We start from the raw sequence: 16,242 nt of genomic DNA, 5'->3' as shown, positions 1-16,242 counted from the left end.
GGTTACAAACTTTTAAAATGTGAGCTACAAACTGTCGGTCGCCTGTCAGCTTTGTGCAGGTAAAAATAAGCAGCGTTTTCCACTATTCAAGAGCTTGTCTCCTTTGAGCCGCCACATTCTTTATCCCTTTTTCAGGGGAAGAGAGAAAGACCCCCTCCCTTATATTGGTAATGGGACTGTCATGCAGAAAGACTCCATTGTGTGGGCCAGGATCCTGTTTCTCCCTGGGCCTGTAATTAAGAAGGGATTGCTTGAACAGGGATATTTAGGTGGCTGAATATAGGGTAGGGATTGCTTAGGCCGCTGGGTAAACTGTCTACACATGCATAATGGACTAACCCCATCCACACGGCCTTCAAACGATATATGCATGTGCATATTGGTGTCTACAGTGTATATAGAGAGAGAGAGAGAGAGAAGGTAGGCTTTGTTAAACCGTGTCATCTCTATGAGCTCACAGCTCAAGTTTGCTTTTCAGTGGTTACCTAGGTGATCACTAAAAAGTGAGCTCATTTGAAGGGAGGGAAACAATAAAAGAGAGGTGAAAAGAAACTCTTGGCCCAGAGCGTTTACCGCCAGACCTGTGATGTCAACAGCGTGTTCTCATCTTATGGGAAATGTCAGTCTTAGATCACCAAGATTCTGGCCTCTTGTTTTATTAGACTGTCTAGTGGAATTAAACTCCACTAAAAACACTTCAGTAAAGTTCCTGTCAGTTACACTAGTAATGGTCCACTAATATGGTGTTTTTAAGGGCCAATGCCCATTCCAATTTCTAAGAGAGCAGGGTGGTCGGTGGCTAATATAATGCCAATATAGGCATAATACAACTAAAATGATAACGAATGGAAGACCGTGTATCTCAAAATTGTGCCTTTATTTTCAGAATTGCACCTTTATTTCTTATTACTGCGACTGCACAGATCATTGTAATTTTTTTTTTTTTTTTTTTAAATGTATTCTCTAATTCTCATAATTGTAACTTTGTATCTCACAATACATTATATCTCAATTGCAACTATTAACTGTGATTTGTTTCTTTCTCTAATTGGAACTTCATTTCTCATAAATGCAACGTTATCTCACAATTTTTTTTTTAACAGACTTCCATGCAGATCAAATTTACACAGACGTTAGTAATATCAGGGAATTTGAAAAAAAAAACCCCGGATTTTATTAAATTCGGAAATTATTCTAGTTATGCTCAACTCTTAAATTTTTTTTTTCTCCCTCAATGCAATCTCCATAACATTTTCAAATATTTATCCAATAATCAAGAATGACTGTGTAAAGTTCATGGCAATTATTTAGTCAAAAGGTGACGTTTGGAAATCAACCCTGGAAATGAAGCATTGGATTATCTGTGGACAAGGCTGTTAGATTTTGGAATTCATACAAGGACATTTATAAGCCTGTGTCTGTATTTTCAAGTTGACAATATGAATGAATGGTTCTGGTCAGTACTATTAAGGCTTTGGTTATGGTGATCTTGTTCTTTCAGTCTTTTTTTATTTGCACTGTCCAATTGACAATCTAATTTAAGTAGACACAGTGGTTAATTAATTTTTTCCCCTCTCTCTAAACCAGCCCGGGTCCAAGGTCCCACTCCTCCTTTACAAGCTTCAAGGCAAACCTGTTAACCCTGTCCTCTATTTGCCTTCTGTTCATGTAAAAGTGAATTGTGTTCTCTGACCAATTTCCTTCACTGTTTCCTTCAGGTTGTCAGGCTGGCACACAGGCACAGATGGCAGAGGTGATGGAGGGTATGGCCACGGCAGCAGTGCCCAACAGCAGTGTGGACTGGCAGAAGCGATGCATCGCTCTGGAGACGCAGCTTATGAGGTTTCGTCTGCAAGCGGGAAATATCCGCCACCTACTTGCTGAGAGGGTAAAAGAGGGGTATTATGGGTAACACAGGGTCTACAAAATCGCCCACTGCATTCCAGCTGCGCATATGATTTGTTTATTTTCTGTACATTTTGCACAGTATGCATAAATTCATCTAGCCAAAACAAATATCTATCCCCTCAAGTTGGATTGTAACAAAGCCACTTTCATTGACAGTAAACATCACTCTATAATTTAGTAAACATGGTACATGCGGCTGGGTTGCATCTTATGAATTGCTCATGAAGTCTTCCGTAAATTTGACATTTACCGTGATATTTTTTAAATACCTTATTCCTTGTACCATGTACATACCATGTTACCTGAACACTGAAATCAGTCAGTACCTTGATGTATATCAAAACAGCCCGTGGCATTATCACCTGTTTCATCGCTGTACCGCCAAAGTAATTCTTTGTAAGGGCGAAAATAGCTAATTCTATTTCTCATTTACTTCTTTCAAAGAATCTTAGTCACAATGGAAAAAGTTGCTTAGTTTCTCTTCTGCTCTTTTTCTCTCCCTCCTCATCTACAGTTTGGTCATGCTGCATTGACCTCAGTGTTTTGTCTTGCAAGAAAAGGTTAACTGTTAAACTTGGCAGGCGGCCCCGCAGGGAAAAACCAATGACTCGTGTGAATGCTTGAGTGGATATACAGGTGTGTGTGTGGGATAGACACAGGGAAGGATTCCTTTATTAATGACCAGATTAGCACAAGTAACAGTATTTTTACTGTATTTTAAGAAAATGGTGTTGCTTGCCTATGGCCAAGGGTTAGGGTGTTGTGGTGTGGTTGCTAGGGCATTGCTATGTGGTTGTTAAGGTTTTCTGAGTGGTTGTTAGCATGTTGCTATGTGGTAGCTTACTGTCAAGAGTCAAGGTTCTATGATATTGTGGTTCATGTCTACGAGATTTTGTTTGCCTGTTTTATTGTGAAAACCTCCATTAGTCTGGAGATAGTCTTAGCCTCAGACGCCACGCACACAGACTGTTGTCTGAACATTTGATGCATAAGGAACGCAAATGGAAAACACTTAAGGAGTTTCGAAGTTGTTAGCTGATTGTTTGAATTGTACCAGATTTCCTTGAGATGTGTGTGTGTCACATTCTTTTATGGTCTGCCTGGAAACATAGCTGTTTTGATGCCAAACCCCCTCATGGAAGAAGAAAGTCTTTGTGTTGACAATAAGCACTCTTCAGGATCAACTAAACGCTGGTTTTTTACAAGTGTGTGAAGTTTGTAGTGCCATTGTTGCAGTAAACTTGAACAATGTTCTTGAATGAGTAATTTATTAGATGGACACCGGTTTGTTATTGTAGGGACATCGACTTTACATTTTCATGCCCCTAAACATGACTCGAAACAAAATTAACTGCGATTGGTTGCTTTAAATGTCAGTCAGACGTCCTCTTGGGCACTGAAAACTGTAAGAGTCCTGACCTTCTGCCGTAGGTCTGATGACGGCTCCCAAGTCTGGAGGTGACAAACCTTAGTACTCCAGAGGGCGATATAGTTACCTTCAAGTCTGTGCCGAGGGGCTAGTTCAGGGGCCAGTTGCATAAACTTAGCCTTAATGTTAAGACTGTGTCTTAAGAACTAGTTTGGCCTACTAACAGTTTATATAAGAGGTAATCAATCTTACTTTTCGGATTCAAGTTAAACTCTACCTTTTTATGTAACTGACTTAAAGTTAGGACCAGTTTTGAAGAATTTTTGTTTTTTATGACTAACTTTTAAGGCTAGTCTAAGCAGTTTATGCAACCAGCCAAAATAAACATTTTGACTTTAACCAACTTGCTTAGCAAGATACTCTTCAAACTGTTGATCCGCCATGATAGAAGCTGACCTGACAGCAAAACTAACTAAAAGAACACATTTACGCTAATACCATAGAAATGTCTCTTTCAGAAACAAAATTTTTAGGAGGAGAGTATTTAAATGAATCACGCAATGCGATTTACTAAGGTTTGTGCTAGTCAATTTACTGGTATTTGTGCCATTATTTAACTCCCAAATAGCATGTCTTAAACCAGCTGCTAATTTGCGCTTCTCTTGGTAGATTGCGTTGGTCATTATGGGAATGATCCGGCTGTGTTCTTTAATGTGTGCGTCGTCAGAAGATCACACGCAGAACTTTCCACTCCCATCGGCACTTTTATGGGATTGCGCTCTCACGCTAATTTGCCCTGTTTAATGAATCTGGTCCTAAGAATTCAAAGCATACTTGTATTGCATTGTGGATTGCAGTCAGGCACATTTCGGAATGCATCATCATACAAAATTGAGCTTCCGTAGCTAGAAGCATCTGCATTCATGAGCTTGTCTAAAGTATGTTTCGGAAACTTACGATTAGGGGTTTTGTGATGGCCAATCTTAAACTGCTGTGCTGATACTAGTAGTTGACCTGAAAGAGGAAACTGACATTTATTCTAATACTTGATGTAGTGCCCCTTGTGGCAACACTGAGAATGCAAAGCATTCTTGCGTTGTTTTGTGAATTGTATCAGACACATTTCGGAGGGAGGGAGGGAGGGAGCTAGCATAGCCAGAAGCATCTGTGCTTACATGCTTGGTTATAGTGTGTTTCAGGTCTTACGGTTTGAGGTTTTGTGCTTTAGTCAATCTCAAACCTTTTTCAACCATAAAACCGTTTACTGAAGAATCAGAACACCTTCTAACCATTTTGCATGCATAACTTTGTCTCAATAAACACACTAGGGATTAAACATCCCCTCACAGAGGAACATATAAACAATATTTTAGATGGGTCTGCAGACCATGTGTGTACTTGCTCTTTTTGATGTTAATAAGTCGGTCCAAAAACAACATAAATTTTGTTTTTCTTTTTGGTCTAAGTGGTAGGTCTGTTGTTGTGTTTTTTTTTTCTATCTGTGGTGGTGCCATTAGGGTGTTTACTGTCCAAACACGCTGACCACAGGGACATTAAGTCTTGGACGGCTCCCAAACGTCCTCCATCAGGTTTCTTCCCACTCTGGTCATCGTCTCTAACAGCCTTTCGCTCACCCTGACCTCCACTCTCTCCTGATCTCCCATTTTTGCCATTTTTGCCTCTCGCTGGATATCAGGGCTCTGTGTGTCATTGGGTTTCAGCTTATTTTGATGAAGCGGACAAAAAAAAGTGTTGAGTGTTTGCTGCTGGTGTCGGTTTAAAAAAGATTCATATGCTTCTCATCTGTTTCTCTGGGTGCCGTTAGGAGTGTTTTACACATTGACCCACTTTGCAGAGGAAAAGCTTGACATAGAATTGTGTGAAGGGTGTGAGCTCTCATTCTGGCGCGAGGGAATACATTTTCCATTCTGTTCACATACGCATGCCCTACAGTTGTAAAAGTTCATCCCATAGTAGAATAAGATAAAAATTTTGAGTGCACAAATGCTATGTTCGAATAGCACACTGCTATATTTCTGTACAAAATCTTGGGCCTCATTCATGAAACTTTCGTAAATATATGAGTACATTCCAAGTAATTTGCGCATAAAACAGACTCTGAATCCTCTGGATTCACAAACTCTTTGTAAACATCAGATTTGATAGTTAAATGTGTGTATATAAGTGAATTACAATCATTTGTAAATAGGGTGCGCTCGGCTCTCATTCACAATTAGCATAATCCCCGCCTATGAATTACAACCACGCAAATTACGTGTCCAGAAACGCTGTGTAATCTTCCGGACTTCCTTTTTGGGTTTGGTTCCAGTATATTGCATAAATGCAAAAGAGACTATTAGGCCATATGCCTAACAAAAAGAATTTAATTAACGTGTGTCCACCAAAGCGTTTTAGCCAGCTGAAAAAATGCCTGGTGCTCTTCTGAAAACGGCCAGCTGGTGCCGCTTGAGAGCACTTTGGAGGCCCATCTGAAACGTTTTGGTTGCTATGATTTGGAATATCCACGGCAGAAACGTGTTACTAGTATCTCATTTTTAAGAAGATTACTGAATATAAAAACACAGTAACCAGCAATATTAACTCCTCCATTGTTGTTCAGTCGTTGTATGAGTAGGATGGTTGGTCAGTGTAGTATTTGCCCCGCCCCTCCTCCACTGTGATTGGACGGCTTGGTAAAAAGTGACAGTGACACGCGCTGCATTTTATGAATGTTTTACCTGCCATTTACATGTGTTAGGGAGCAGGTTAAAATTTCTTTCATACCAACTAACATTTTGAGAATACAAACTTTTTGTTGAATCCGAAAATGTACGTCAGAACGGCTTTATGAACGTTTTACACAAAAATTATTTGAGGCCCAGTATGTGTATTGTGCATAGTTCATGCACATTTTCTGTGTTAAAAAGAAAATATGTGATGTACAATTTGTTGCCAAAACTTAGTTTAAAACCGCACAGCCTCTCAGATGTACAGTAGTTGTAAGATGTCCTTAATTTCTGATTGTGTTGATTTGACTTCACACAGAAATCATCCTTTCCTTATGTGAGTGCCACATGTGTTTGCATTTAAAATGAGAAAGTAAATGTAGAAGATACCGTAAGTTGGTCCTCATGTTGGATTTGGCCTAGTTCGTCATGCTTTCTGTAGAACTGTCTTGTTTCTAATGAGCTGCCAGACAGGAGGATTAGCCTGCAATAGCAATAATGCTTTCTTGCTATCTCTCGCTCTCTCAAACTCAATCTTTCTCCATAAAAACACCATCCCTGCTTCATTAGTCTTTATCTTCTTGCATAGTTCTCAAATTAATTATTGAGCTGTTGGTTGTTTCAGACTTTTGGTGTCTATATCAAATATGGTTAATCATTACATTTTCAGACAGTATTTTGATGTTTCTTTAACAATGGACACTTATTTTAGCAACTAAACGGTCCTACACACTAAAAAAGGTTGATGAAACCCAGTTTTACTGTAAAGAAGGTGATGTTTTTGTAAGAGTCTTGATCATGGCAGATGGATGCTATGCTGGTGATTTCCAGAGTCATTAATGCATAGTTCACATTCTCTGCTTCCATATTCTGAGTCGGTGTAGTCAACTGGTTAAGTTCTGGAGTTCAACCAAAGATGAAACCTTCTTTGCATTTACCCATAGCAACTGCAGGAGAACAGTTGTTAAATTTTTCACATACCTGGTTGTCCGATGCCTGAGCAGCTGCCCTGCCTCCACCTGTTTAACCTGTGGCCTGTCCTACAGTCAACCGTCAGTCCATCCTTATTCTTCTGCTTAATCAGAGTGATACGTTGTGTCTTAGCATTAGTCTTAAAATCGGCATGAAAGAGAAGTTACATTAGTCTTTTCTTTCCTTTTGTGGCATATATCTGAGTGAAACAGCTTCTCAAACTAGAAAAAAGTATTTTGCATCGTTGTCGTTTGCTATTGCTGTGATCTCATGCAAGTGACAAAAAATGTTGTTGCAAAATGGAGGGTAAATTATGATTATAGATTATAAGGGGATATGGATTAAAAAGATAGATGTGCACGGGTAAATAATATGTGTGGCACGTGCATGTGACGCTCATTAACACTTGCACCACCGGCCTCTTCTACCAGAGCAGATGCTATATATTATTTTGACAAGAATGACAACAAGGTGGTGTGGGCGGAGTCAAAGAAATATTGAGAACTGCTTTTTTGTTAGTGCTATGACCACGTTGAAGATCATGTTAAATCAGCATTTAAATCTGTATATACATTGAGTATGTTATACAGTACTTACTACAGTTGTTTCATTGTTCGGCCAAAAAAACAAGTGATGCAGTGAAATTCCGACTAAAAATATTTGGCCGAAATAGTTTTGGTGGGCCGAAACCATTGACCAACCTTTTCTTTTTTAATCAATTAAACAGACTTTAGTCTCACAGCCTAATTTTCATTCGTGAGAAATTAAACCGTCTTCTGAGTAAAGTCTATATTACAGTATCTTGGAATCGCATCTGTTCGTGTCATTGAGATGTTTCTATTAACTCTATTGAGGCTTGGTAGCTCAACACTCTCCACTCACCACCAGTAAACTTTACGACATAGTTGTTGAATAGCTCTTAATGCTCAGTGAATCATTGCTGAGTGGGTGAGGCTAACCTGAGGTCAGTGCTGAGCTTGGGTGAGTGGACACTATGTCCATAGTAATGCGGATTGATGAAGTGTCAGCGAAAGCATGTCCTTGTTCATATTTGTCGCTGTGTCGTCTATTCATTTCTGTACATTTGGTGACCCTGAGGTGAAGAGTCACACCTCCACACAATGACCCCACAGGCTGCTCTCTCAGGGAATTCTTGCGTGGAGCGGTTGGCTCCTGGGAATCCCTGGACTTTTGGCTTGAGGAGCGAGAAAGGGCGGAAAGAACAAAGAAGTTTGAACAAAAGGAGAGCTCTGTCATACAGTGGGAATTCATTTGTATACTTGTCCTCCTTTTTACTGGGTCAGTGAGCTCATGAAACAGTGAGCACAAAGCACATCATGGCCACGAACTCTTACAAGCGTTTGCTTATCTATTCGCAGTATATCTATGTGAGAAGATATAATCCATGCACGGATTAGCACTCCTTCCAACAGACGTTTTTCTCCTTCATCTCTCATTTTTTGTTGAAAGATAAAAGTTGCGGTTACACTTTACAGTGAGTTTCATTAGTTAACATTAGTTAAAGGGATACTCCACTTTTTTTGGAAATAGGCTCATTTTACAACTCCCCCAGAGTTAAACTGTTGAGTTTTGCCGTTTTTGAATCCAGGAAAAATATCGAAACTCTTTGGTCATTTTTTTTTGTTGAGAAATGCTAATGGTCTTGTCCACTTCAATGATGTATGCTAAGCTATGCTAAAAGTGGTACCGCCAGAACCGGAGATCGGCTGAATGGATTCAAAAACGGTAAAACTCAACAGTTTAACTCTGGGGGAGTTGTAAAATGAGCCTATTTCCAAAAAAAGTGGAGTATCCCTTTAAAGTATTAACTAACATGAACTAACAATGAGCAAAACATTTGTTACATTATTTATTAATCTTTGTTAATGTTTGTTAATAAAAATACAGCTGTTCATTGTTTGTTCATGTTAGTTAACAGTGCATTAACTACTGTTAACAAATACAACCTTTGATTTTAATAACTTATTAGTACATGCTGAAATTAATATTAACTAAGATTAATAAATGCTGAAGAAGTATTGTTCATTCTTAGTACGTTAACTAATTAACCTTATTGTAAAGTGTTACCAAAGTTGTATACAGTACTTTCGTGAGCAGAAAAGATTTAGTTTTCAGGAGGAAATGCACAAAAATTTGAATTTGCTCTCATTTTAATGTTGATGAATCCATAAGTGTGTGCCTGCAGTTAGTAATTTGCATAAGACATGCCCAAACATCTCCATATAAAAGATTTGCACACAGCCTCTCCTGTAAGCCATTCATCGCTCTCTGCATACGTATCACACTTCTATCTGTAACACTTTTTTATTTTTTAAATCTGAAATAAGACTTTTACACCTGGTTTCAAATACAATGCCTTAAACCTAGTCCAAGACTAAACTGCATGTTTGAGCCGTTTTAACTGAAAGAAACTTGCACTGACATATCTTAAAATATATCAGTTTCATTGTTTTGTCTCAAGATTCACACCAGTAATGTTTTTTTTCTAAGGTACATTTATAAAAGCTTAAGTGCCCTAATTGAACTAAGGCCTAATCCTTGCTTAATCTAAGCCTTGTCTATGAAACCTAGCCATAGGGTCACTTATTTTCACTTATATTTTCTTTAATAATATGTATGATGAAAATATTTCCGTTTCTAAGGCCGTTAGAAGTATTTGATTGTTGAGCATATGTGGTTTCAATTGAATTTTCTCCTAGATTTAAATAAATTCAAGTGCAAACTTAAAGCATCGTGATTTCTTACACACACACGCACGCACACACACACACACACACACACACACACACACACACACACACACACACACACACACACACACACACACACACACACACACACACACACACACACACACACACACACACACACACACACACACACACACACACACACACACACACACACTTTAAGCTTTTGTCCTGACCAAGATGAACAGCTTAAAATACTCACATATTTTCAAAATTAGATGCATATCATATCAAACAAAGCAACAAATTACATTTTAACACAAATACAAAATTTAAATAGACACTAAACGAATCAAAATAAAAATTAAACAAAAATCAAAATAGAAACAAAACAAAATAGAGGCAATTACAAATTACACTCAACAAGTGATAAATCACAGTTTTTGGCTATGATGCGCAGCAAGACTTTCACTTTCAGTATGTGCAGAAACATCACTTGATGCAGGAAACTTGTCCTGAACCGAATGCACAGAATGAGTGTGTGGCTTGTTTGCTAATCTTTTCCCTGCGCTGTCAGGCCATCATGGTGGTCCTGTTGATAACCACAGTGGTTTGTGGTAAAAGCGTGCCCAAACCCGCACCAGTACAACATGCCCTCAGTATTTAGTGCCGGATTATGATCAAAATCATTTAAGCATGACACTGAAAGCCAGATATACAGTAGATTATTCTCATAGTTTATCTCACACTTGTAGTTTATATAACCAACACACACACATCCTAGTCTCGATGGAACATTCCATGATTCTCTCTTTTTCTTTCTATAGATGCAGGAGTTGGAACAGAGAGTGATAGAGGCTGACCAGCGGGCAGAGAACGCTGAAAAACAGGTATTGCTCTTGTACCACTGTTTTCTTATTTTTTAGAAATTACTGTATTAGAATCATACTCAGGACATGGTGTCCTATTTGCCATATTTTTGTAAAAGGGATATTTCATTATTATTGTATCATTTCATTCAGTGTGCCATATAATAAATAAATCACACATTGAAATGAAAAAATAAATAAAAAATCTTTTTCAAAACACAATGTGTTTGTGTTGAAACATCCTTAGCTAGCAAATATTATAAATTCAAAAGTCAGTAGTCAAAAGTTTTTTTTTTTTTCAGATGTACAATGCATTTTAGAAAAATAAAACTAGATAGACAATACAAAACTATATTTATTTTAAATAGATGGATTTAAATAATTATGTTAATTTTTTTGCAGAAATAAGTAATAAATCATGGGAGCACAAATGATACGCTTTCTTGAAAATGATCTGTTTTTTTAATTATTATTTAAACGAGATAATGATAAATACAGTAGTGGATAAAAGTGACATCTCCCCCCTTAATTCAAATATTATAAAAAATGTGTTATTTTGTAAGCACATTGCATTTATGCTTGGCATCAATCGTTTTATTTGTGATAACTCAATGAAACATGCCAAATTGTTCAGACTTTTTTTGATTGGCTGTCATAGAAAGAAATTACGAACACATGCTGTAGCCGATGTATGCTTTTTCCTGTTTTTGTTTTCTGTGCCTTTATGTTTTGCATGCTAAAATAAAACCCCATAGCTGTAGTTTGCCTTTTTTTGCCAAATAATTTTGCCAGATAAATACCTTCACCAATTTTAGTGTATTTTTCTTCCCTCCCACTTAAAATATTTGAAACATATCAAATATTTTCCTCATATTTTAATTATCTATCAAACTTGTATGGTCAATAAAAACAAATATCCCCTCCAGGCATCACTTTTGGCCACTACTGAACCCTTTTCTCTTTGACGACTTAATCAAAATTACCATTGTAGGTCCACATTATGGAGGAGAAACTGAAGTCTGCTAACATGCAGCCCAGCGAATCGGAAAACTCCTTGTACAGGCGTTATCAAGAGTTGAGCAGTCAAACGCAGGAGAAAGATATGATCATAAAGAGTCTTGAAGGACAGCTGGAGAAGCAGGTACAGACTTCACAAAGAGGAAGAGATGGCTTTTAAACTCTCACATAAGGACTGAAACGTTGCTCAACTGCCCTCCTTATTTGCAGAACTTGGTTCGAGCCCAAGAGGCCAAGATTATTGAAGAGAAGGCTGCCAAAATCAAAGACTGGGTCACGTTTAAGTTGCGAGAGGTGAGTTGAAACGTGGAAGTGCAGTGGAAACATTTTTTTTTTTTCAAATTTTTTTTTTGTTGAAACAGTGTCTTTTGTTTTTTTGTGTCTTGTAGATGGAAACAGAAAACCAGCAGTTGAAAAAGGCAAACCTGAAGCAGGCTGAGCAGATCCTCATACTGCAAGACAAGCTTCAGAGTAAACATAGTTCCTTTCCTGTTTTCTTTCCTTATAGCATTTGTTTTTGCTCGGTTTGTACACCTCTCACTGTGTTTCTGTCAGCTCTTCTCGAGAGGCCCTTGTCTCCAGCAGTGGATGTCCACCTGGTCCCCTCCAGCCCTCTCCACCCTCCCAGCTGCCCCGGGACACCCCCTGCCCAGGAGGAGGGCTGGAGATTGACAGGATCTCGCATAGCCAATTCTACAGGTACATAATCATCTTCTACCTTCAGACGGTTTGAAGCTCTTTCTAGTGTCGTTGAACAGAAATAGATTCGCACATTCGGAACAATATTGGCTGATGGTGTAAAACTGTTGATTTAACAGTAACCTTATTTTACACTTATAGTGCATCACTAAACATGTGAACCCCATAAAATGTCCTTAATCCCCCCCCCTAACTTCCATGCCAGACTTTTTGGATGTATCACCTTTCATTTTAAATTTGTATCTAAATATACGTTAATATCTGTTTCAAATTTCAGAAAGCAAAAGGAAAATCACGGAGGGTTGTGATTCTGCTTTTCATAGTGCATCCTTACTTCCAACATTACAAGACAAAGGAGACTCTCATAAGTCTAGTCAAGATGGTGTTGACACCACAACCTCGGTAAAGGAAACTGGAGAGGGGGCGGAGCCTTCTTTTGGAGTGCCATGTGAGAGAGAAGTGGGAGGAGCCTCAGACAGAGATCACTCTTCTGATGAGCTCAACAGCAAATTTCGTTCCCAGCGCCTCCGCTCTTCTTCCTCATCCTCTTCCTCATCCACTTCAGCGTATGAGACTCCGGGTCCGGTTGGTTTCGACACTCCTACCCCCACTCCTAAAAGCCCTCCTCCTGTGTCCCTCTCACCCCCATTAGTACGCCTCCCTCTGTTGTGCCCCTTCCCTCTGGCTTTACCCTTGGGCACCAGCATGACCCTGCCCAAAGTTCGCACTCCTCTAACCCCCCGTGACAGCATCCAACTTGTGAAGAAACATCACAGTCAGCCGCAACCCGGCATAGAGCGCCTCCATCAGGTCAACGTCAACATTGATATCGGAAGCTGCACCTCTCCATCCTGCAACAGTCTGGTCCCTGGTTCAGTTCCCACACATGGGTTAGAGGAGACGGACATTGATGAAGGGCCGCCTGAAAGAATGGAGGGAATGGTGGAGGGGTCAGAGATGGAAACTCAGGCTACTGATGGAGGCTTATTCGAAGGGTTGGCTAAAGAGTTTGAGATGATGGACCCAGAAGCTCTTAAACCGCCTACACCACCTTTGCACCGATTTCCCTCTTGGGTAAGACAGGAAAAAATGCTACGGCTTGTACCTCAAATTCTGCAGTTTGTTGAAGAAAAATGTGTTATAAGTTGCGAATTGCAAGTGACAGCTTAGAGTTTATTTACATTACAAATAGGCTAAGTTGCAGCTTGCTACTAAATTGATTAAAATACTAAATTTTTTAATTTGATTAAACTTTACATTTGAAATATAACCTGACATGTAAACAAAAATAATTCACTACAAAATATGTATTTAAATTCAATTCATTTTCTTGTATATTTTCTTAGTATTTATTTATTGATCCTAACTGTTTTTAAATGTTTTATTATTTACATGTGTAAATATACTATTCAGACTATAATGTAATTTTTCAAATATAAAGGCTTTTATGCTTGCACAGGCTGCATTTATTTGATCAAAAAAGTCCGTAAAAACAGATTTTAAAACAAAAATATTATTGTACTATATATGTTATTGTATATATGTATATATTTTGTATATTGTATTATATGTAATATTATTACAATCTAAAATATTTTACTTCAATATATTTTAAAATGTAATGTTGTCCTGTGATCAAAGCTGAATTCTTTAGCATCATTACTCCAGTCTTCAGTGTCACATGATCCTTCAGAAATCATTCAAATATGCTGATTTGCTGCTCAAGAAACATTTCTTATTATTATCAGAGTTAAAAACAGTTGTGCTGCTTAATATTTTTGTGGAAACTGAAGTCTATTGTGATATTATACATGTCTTTACTGTCACTATTGAGCAGTTTAATGCATCCTTGATGAATAAAAGCATTATTTTTATTTTTTATTGAACCCAAACATCTGAACGGTAATGTAACTATATTTCATGATTAATTAATTTATAGAAGCAATGAACTAATAGTGCAATCAAATTAAGTATAATTAATTAAGAGCAAGTTCCAAAGTAAGTCGTATTTACTAAGCTGGTACTGCAAGTTACTTTAAACGGTTGGTGCAACCCTACCCAGAATGCTTGGGGTGGGCTTTTGGGGCTCTTTTGACTTTGGACCGGAAAACAACTACCTAGTAACTCACAAAACAACACACAGGAAACCTAAACTCAAACCTCTTACTCAAAGTATTTTAACAACCACCCACATCACCCTAACGCTATAGTGGCAAGTTTTGTATGGTATGATTAATGTTTGACACCTCTGTTTTTCGTGTATCTGTGTGTGTTTTTCAGGAGAGCCGGATCTATGCGGTAGCTAAATCAGGAATGAGAGTCTCAGAGGCCTGTCTTGGAGTCAAGACTCTTGGGAGAGGTCAGTCAACCAATCAGCAGTCATCACTGATCACTCAGTTTAGGTCTGTCACCAGCACTTGTTATAACACTATATGAACACATGCCCTTAGATCTGTCAATTAAAGGTAAGGACTTGTTTGATGTCACTTCCTCCTACCTAACGGGAACACACCTGTGCAGGTGTGATCTCCGTGCTTTGAATCTTCTAAGAGGCTGAGAATGACAATCTTCTGAGGGTGAGAATGAAAACCCTGCTTTTCAATATGGCGTGATGAAAGGTTAAAACCGCTGTGTAATTACCTGAGGGAGTATTTCACTTCTCCACCTCAACTCTACACAACTGTGCTGTATTCTGCTTTGAGACACAAGTCTGATCAGACATTTGGTTTTATTTCTTAGGCCACATACTCAGATGTAAAGATTTGGGAGTGACAGTTGCATTTAACCCTTCCATGCTGGTACTGTTGAAAATCGTATATGTCAAATCATACCACAAAAGGCACCTTATAATTCATTATATGGTCTCATGAATAATTGTATCCACAGTTATAATAGTACTTATTTTACGCCTTTAGAAAGTATAATGCATTAAATCACGACGAAAGAAACAATTTCAGATGTAACAAGCAATCTCCAAATATTATAATGCATTTTAACTTTGGTTAACATTATTTATGAAAAGATATAATGCATTATAAAGTACATTATGAATACTTTTATAATGCATTATACATAAAAGCTTAAATTGGGGGGGGGGGATTCTTATAAGTAAAACGACAAGGAAATTCCTGGAAGTTTATTGGTCAAAAAGTATTATGGGAACAATGAATAATCTTATACACCACCGTTTAAAAGTCAATATGGTTTTTTTTTTTATGAAATTGATACTGTTAATATTCAGCAAGGATGCATTAAATTGTTTAGAAGTGACAGTGAAGACATTTTGTAATGTAATAGAAGATTCCTTTGTCAAATAAATACTGTTTAACATTGGTAATAATAAGAAATGTTTCTTGAGAATGATTTCTGAAGGATCATGTGACATTGAAGACTGAATGGCTGATGGAAATCCAGCTTTGCCATCACAGGAATAGATTACATTTTAAAATATATAATAATACAAAATAGCTATTTAAAATTGTAAAAAAATTTGACCAATTAAATGCAGGAAAACATCCAAAGAAATCTTACCGACCACAAACTTTTGAACAGTAGTGTATACTTGCTAGAAAAAAAGAAAGACAATTCAATTCAAAAGCAAATTAAAGGCATGGTTCATCCAAAAATGAAATTTGTCATCATTTACTCAGCCTCAAGTTGTTCAAAACCTGTATAAATCTCTTTGTTCTGCTGAACACAAAGGAATATTTTTTTCTCCATACTATGGAAGTCAATGGCGCCCCACAACTGTTTGGTAACAAACAGTCTTCAAAATATTTTCCTTTGTGTTCAGCAGAACAAAGAGATTTATACAGGTTTTGAACAACTTGAGGCTGAGTAAGTGATGACAGAATTTTTTAGTTTTGTGTGACTATGCCTTTAAATGTACAAACAAACACCATATGTGGCTGTTTCACTGATGTCTGTAAATGAAATGGCCATATGAAATTATATTGAAGTGCCCATCCAGG

General features: G+C 37.8%; 1 protein-coding gene across 1 annotated transcript in view; it reads left to right on the top strand.

The window, feature by feature from the left end:
* The window catches only part of plekhh1 (pleckstrin homology domain containing, family H (with MyTH4 domain) member 1), a 39,122-nt gene that overhangs the window by 6,102 nt on the left and 16,778 nt on the right, over positions 1-16,242 (top strand). Inside the window, exons 2-9 of the mRNA XM_056245567.1 lie at positions 1,719-1,888; positions 10,514-10,576; positions 11,547-11,696; positions 11,783-11,866; positions 11,962-12,043; positions 12,128-12,271; positions 12,549-13,345; positions 14,552-14,630. Of these exons, the coding sequence (XP_056101542.1) occupies positions 1,745-1,888; positions 10,514-10,576; positions 11,547-11,696; positions 11,783-11,866; positions 11,962-12,043; positions 12,128-12,271; positions 12,549-13,345; positions 14,552-14,630 (1,543 nt within the window). The 5' untranslated portion in view covers positions 1,719-1,744. The remainder of the gene's footprint in view (positions 1-1,718; positions 1,889-10,513; positions 10,577-11,546; positions 11,697-11,782; positions 11,867-11,961; positions 12,044-12,127; positions 12,272-12,548; positions 13,346-14,551; positions 14,631-16,242) is intronic.

This window comes from Rhinichthys klamathensis, unplaced genomic scaffold, assembly GCF_029890125.1.
Source record: "Rhinichthys klamathensis goyatoka isolate OS25496 unplaced genomic scaffold, OSU_Roscu_1.1 h1tg000032l_1, whole genome shotgun sequence".
Classification (NCBI taxonomy): Eukaryota; Metazoa; Chordata; class Actinopteri; order Cypriniformes; family Leuciscidae; genus Rhinichthys; species Rhinichthys klamathensis.
Note: the sequence above shows the minus strand (reverse complement) of the source record. Positions and strands in the feature narration are given on the sequence as shown.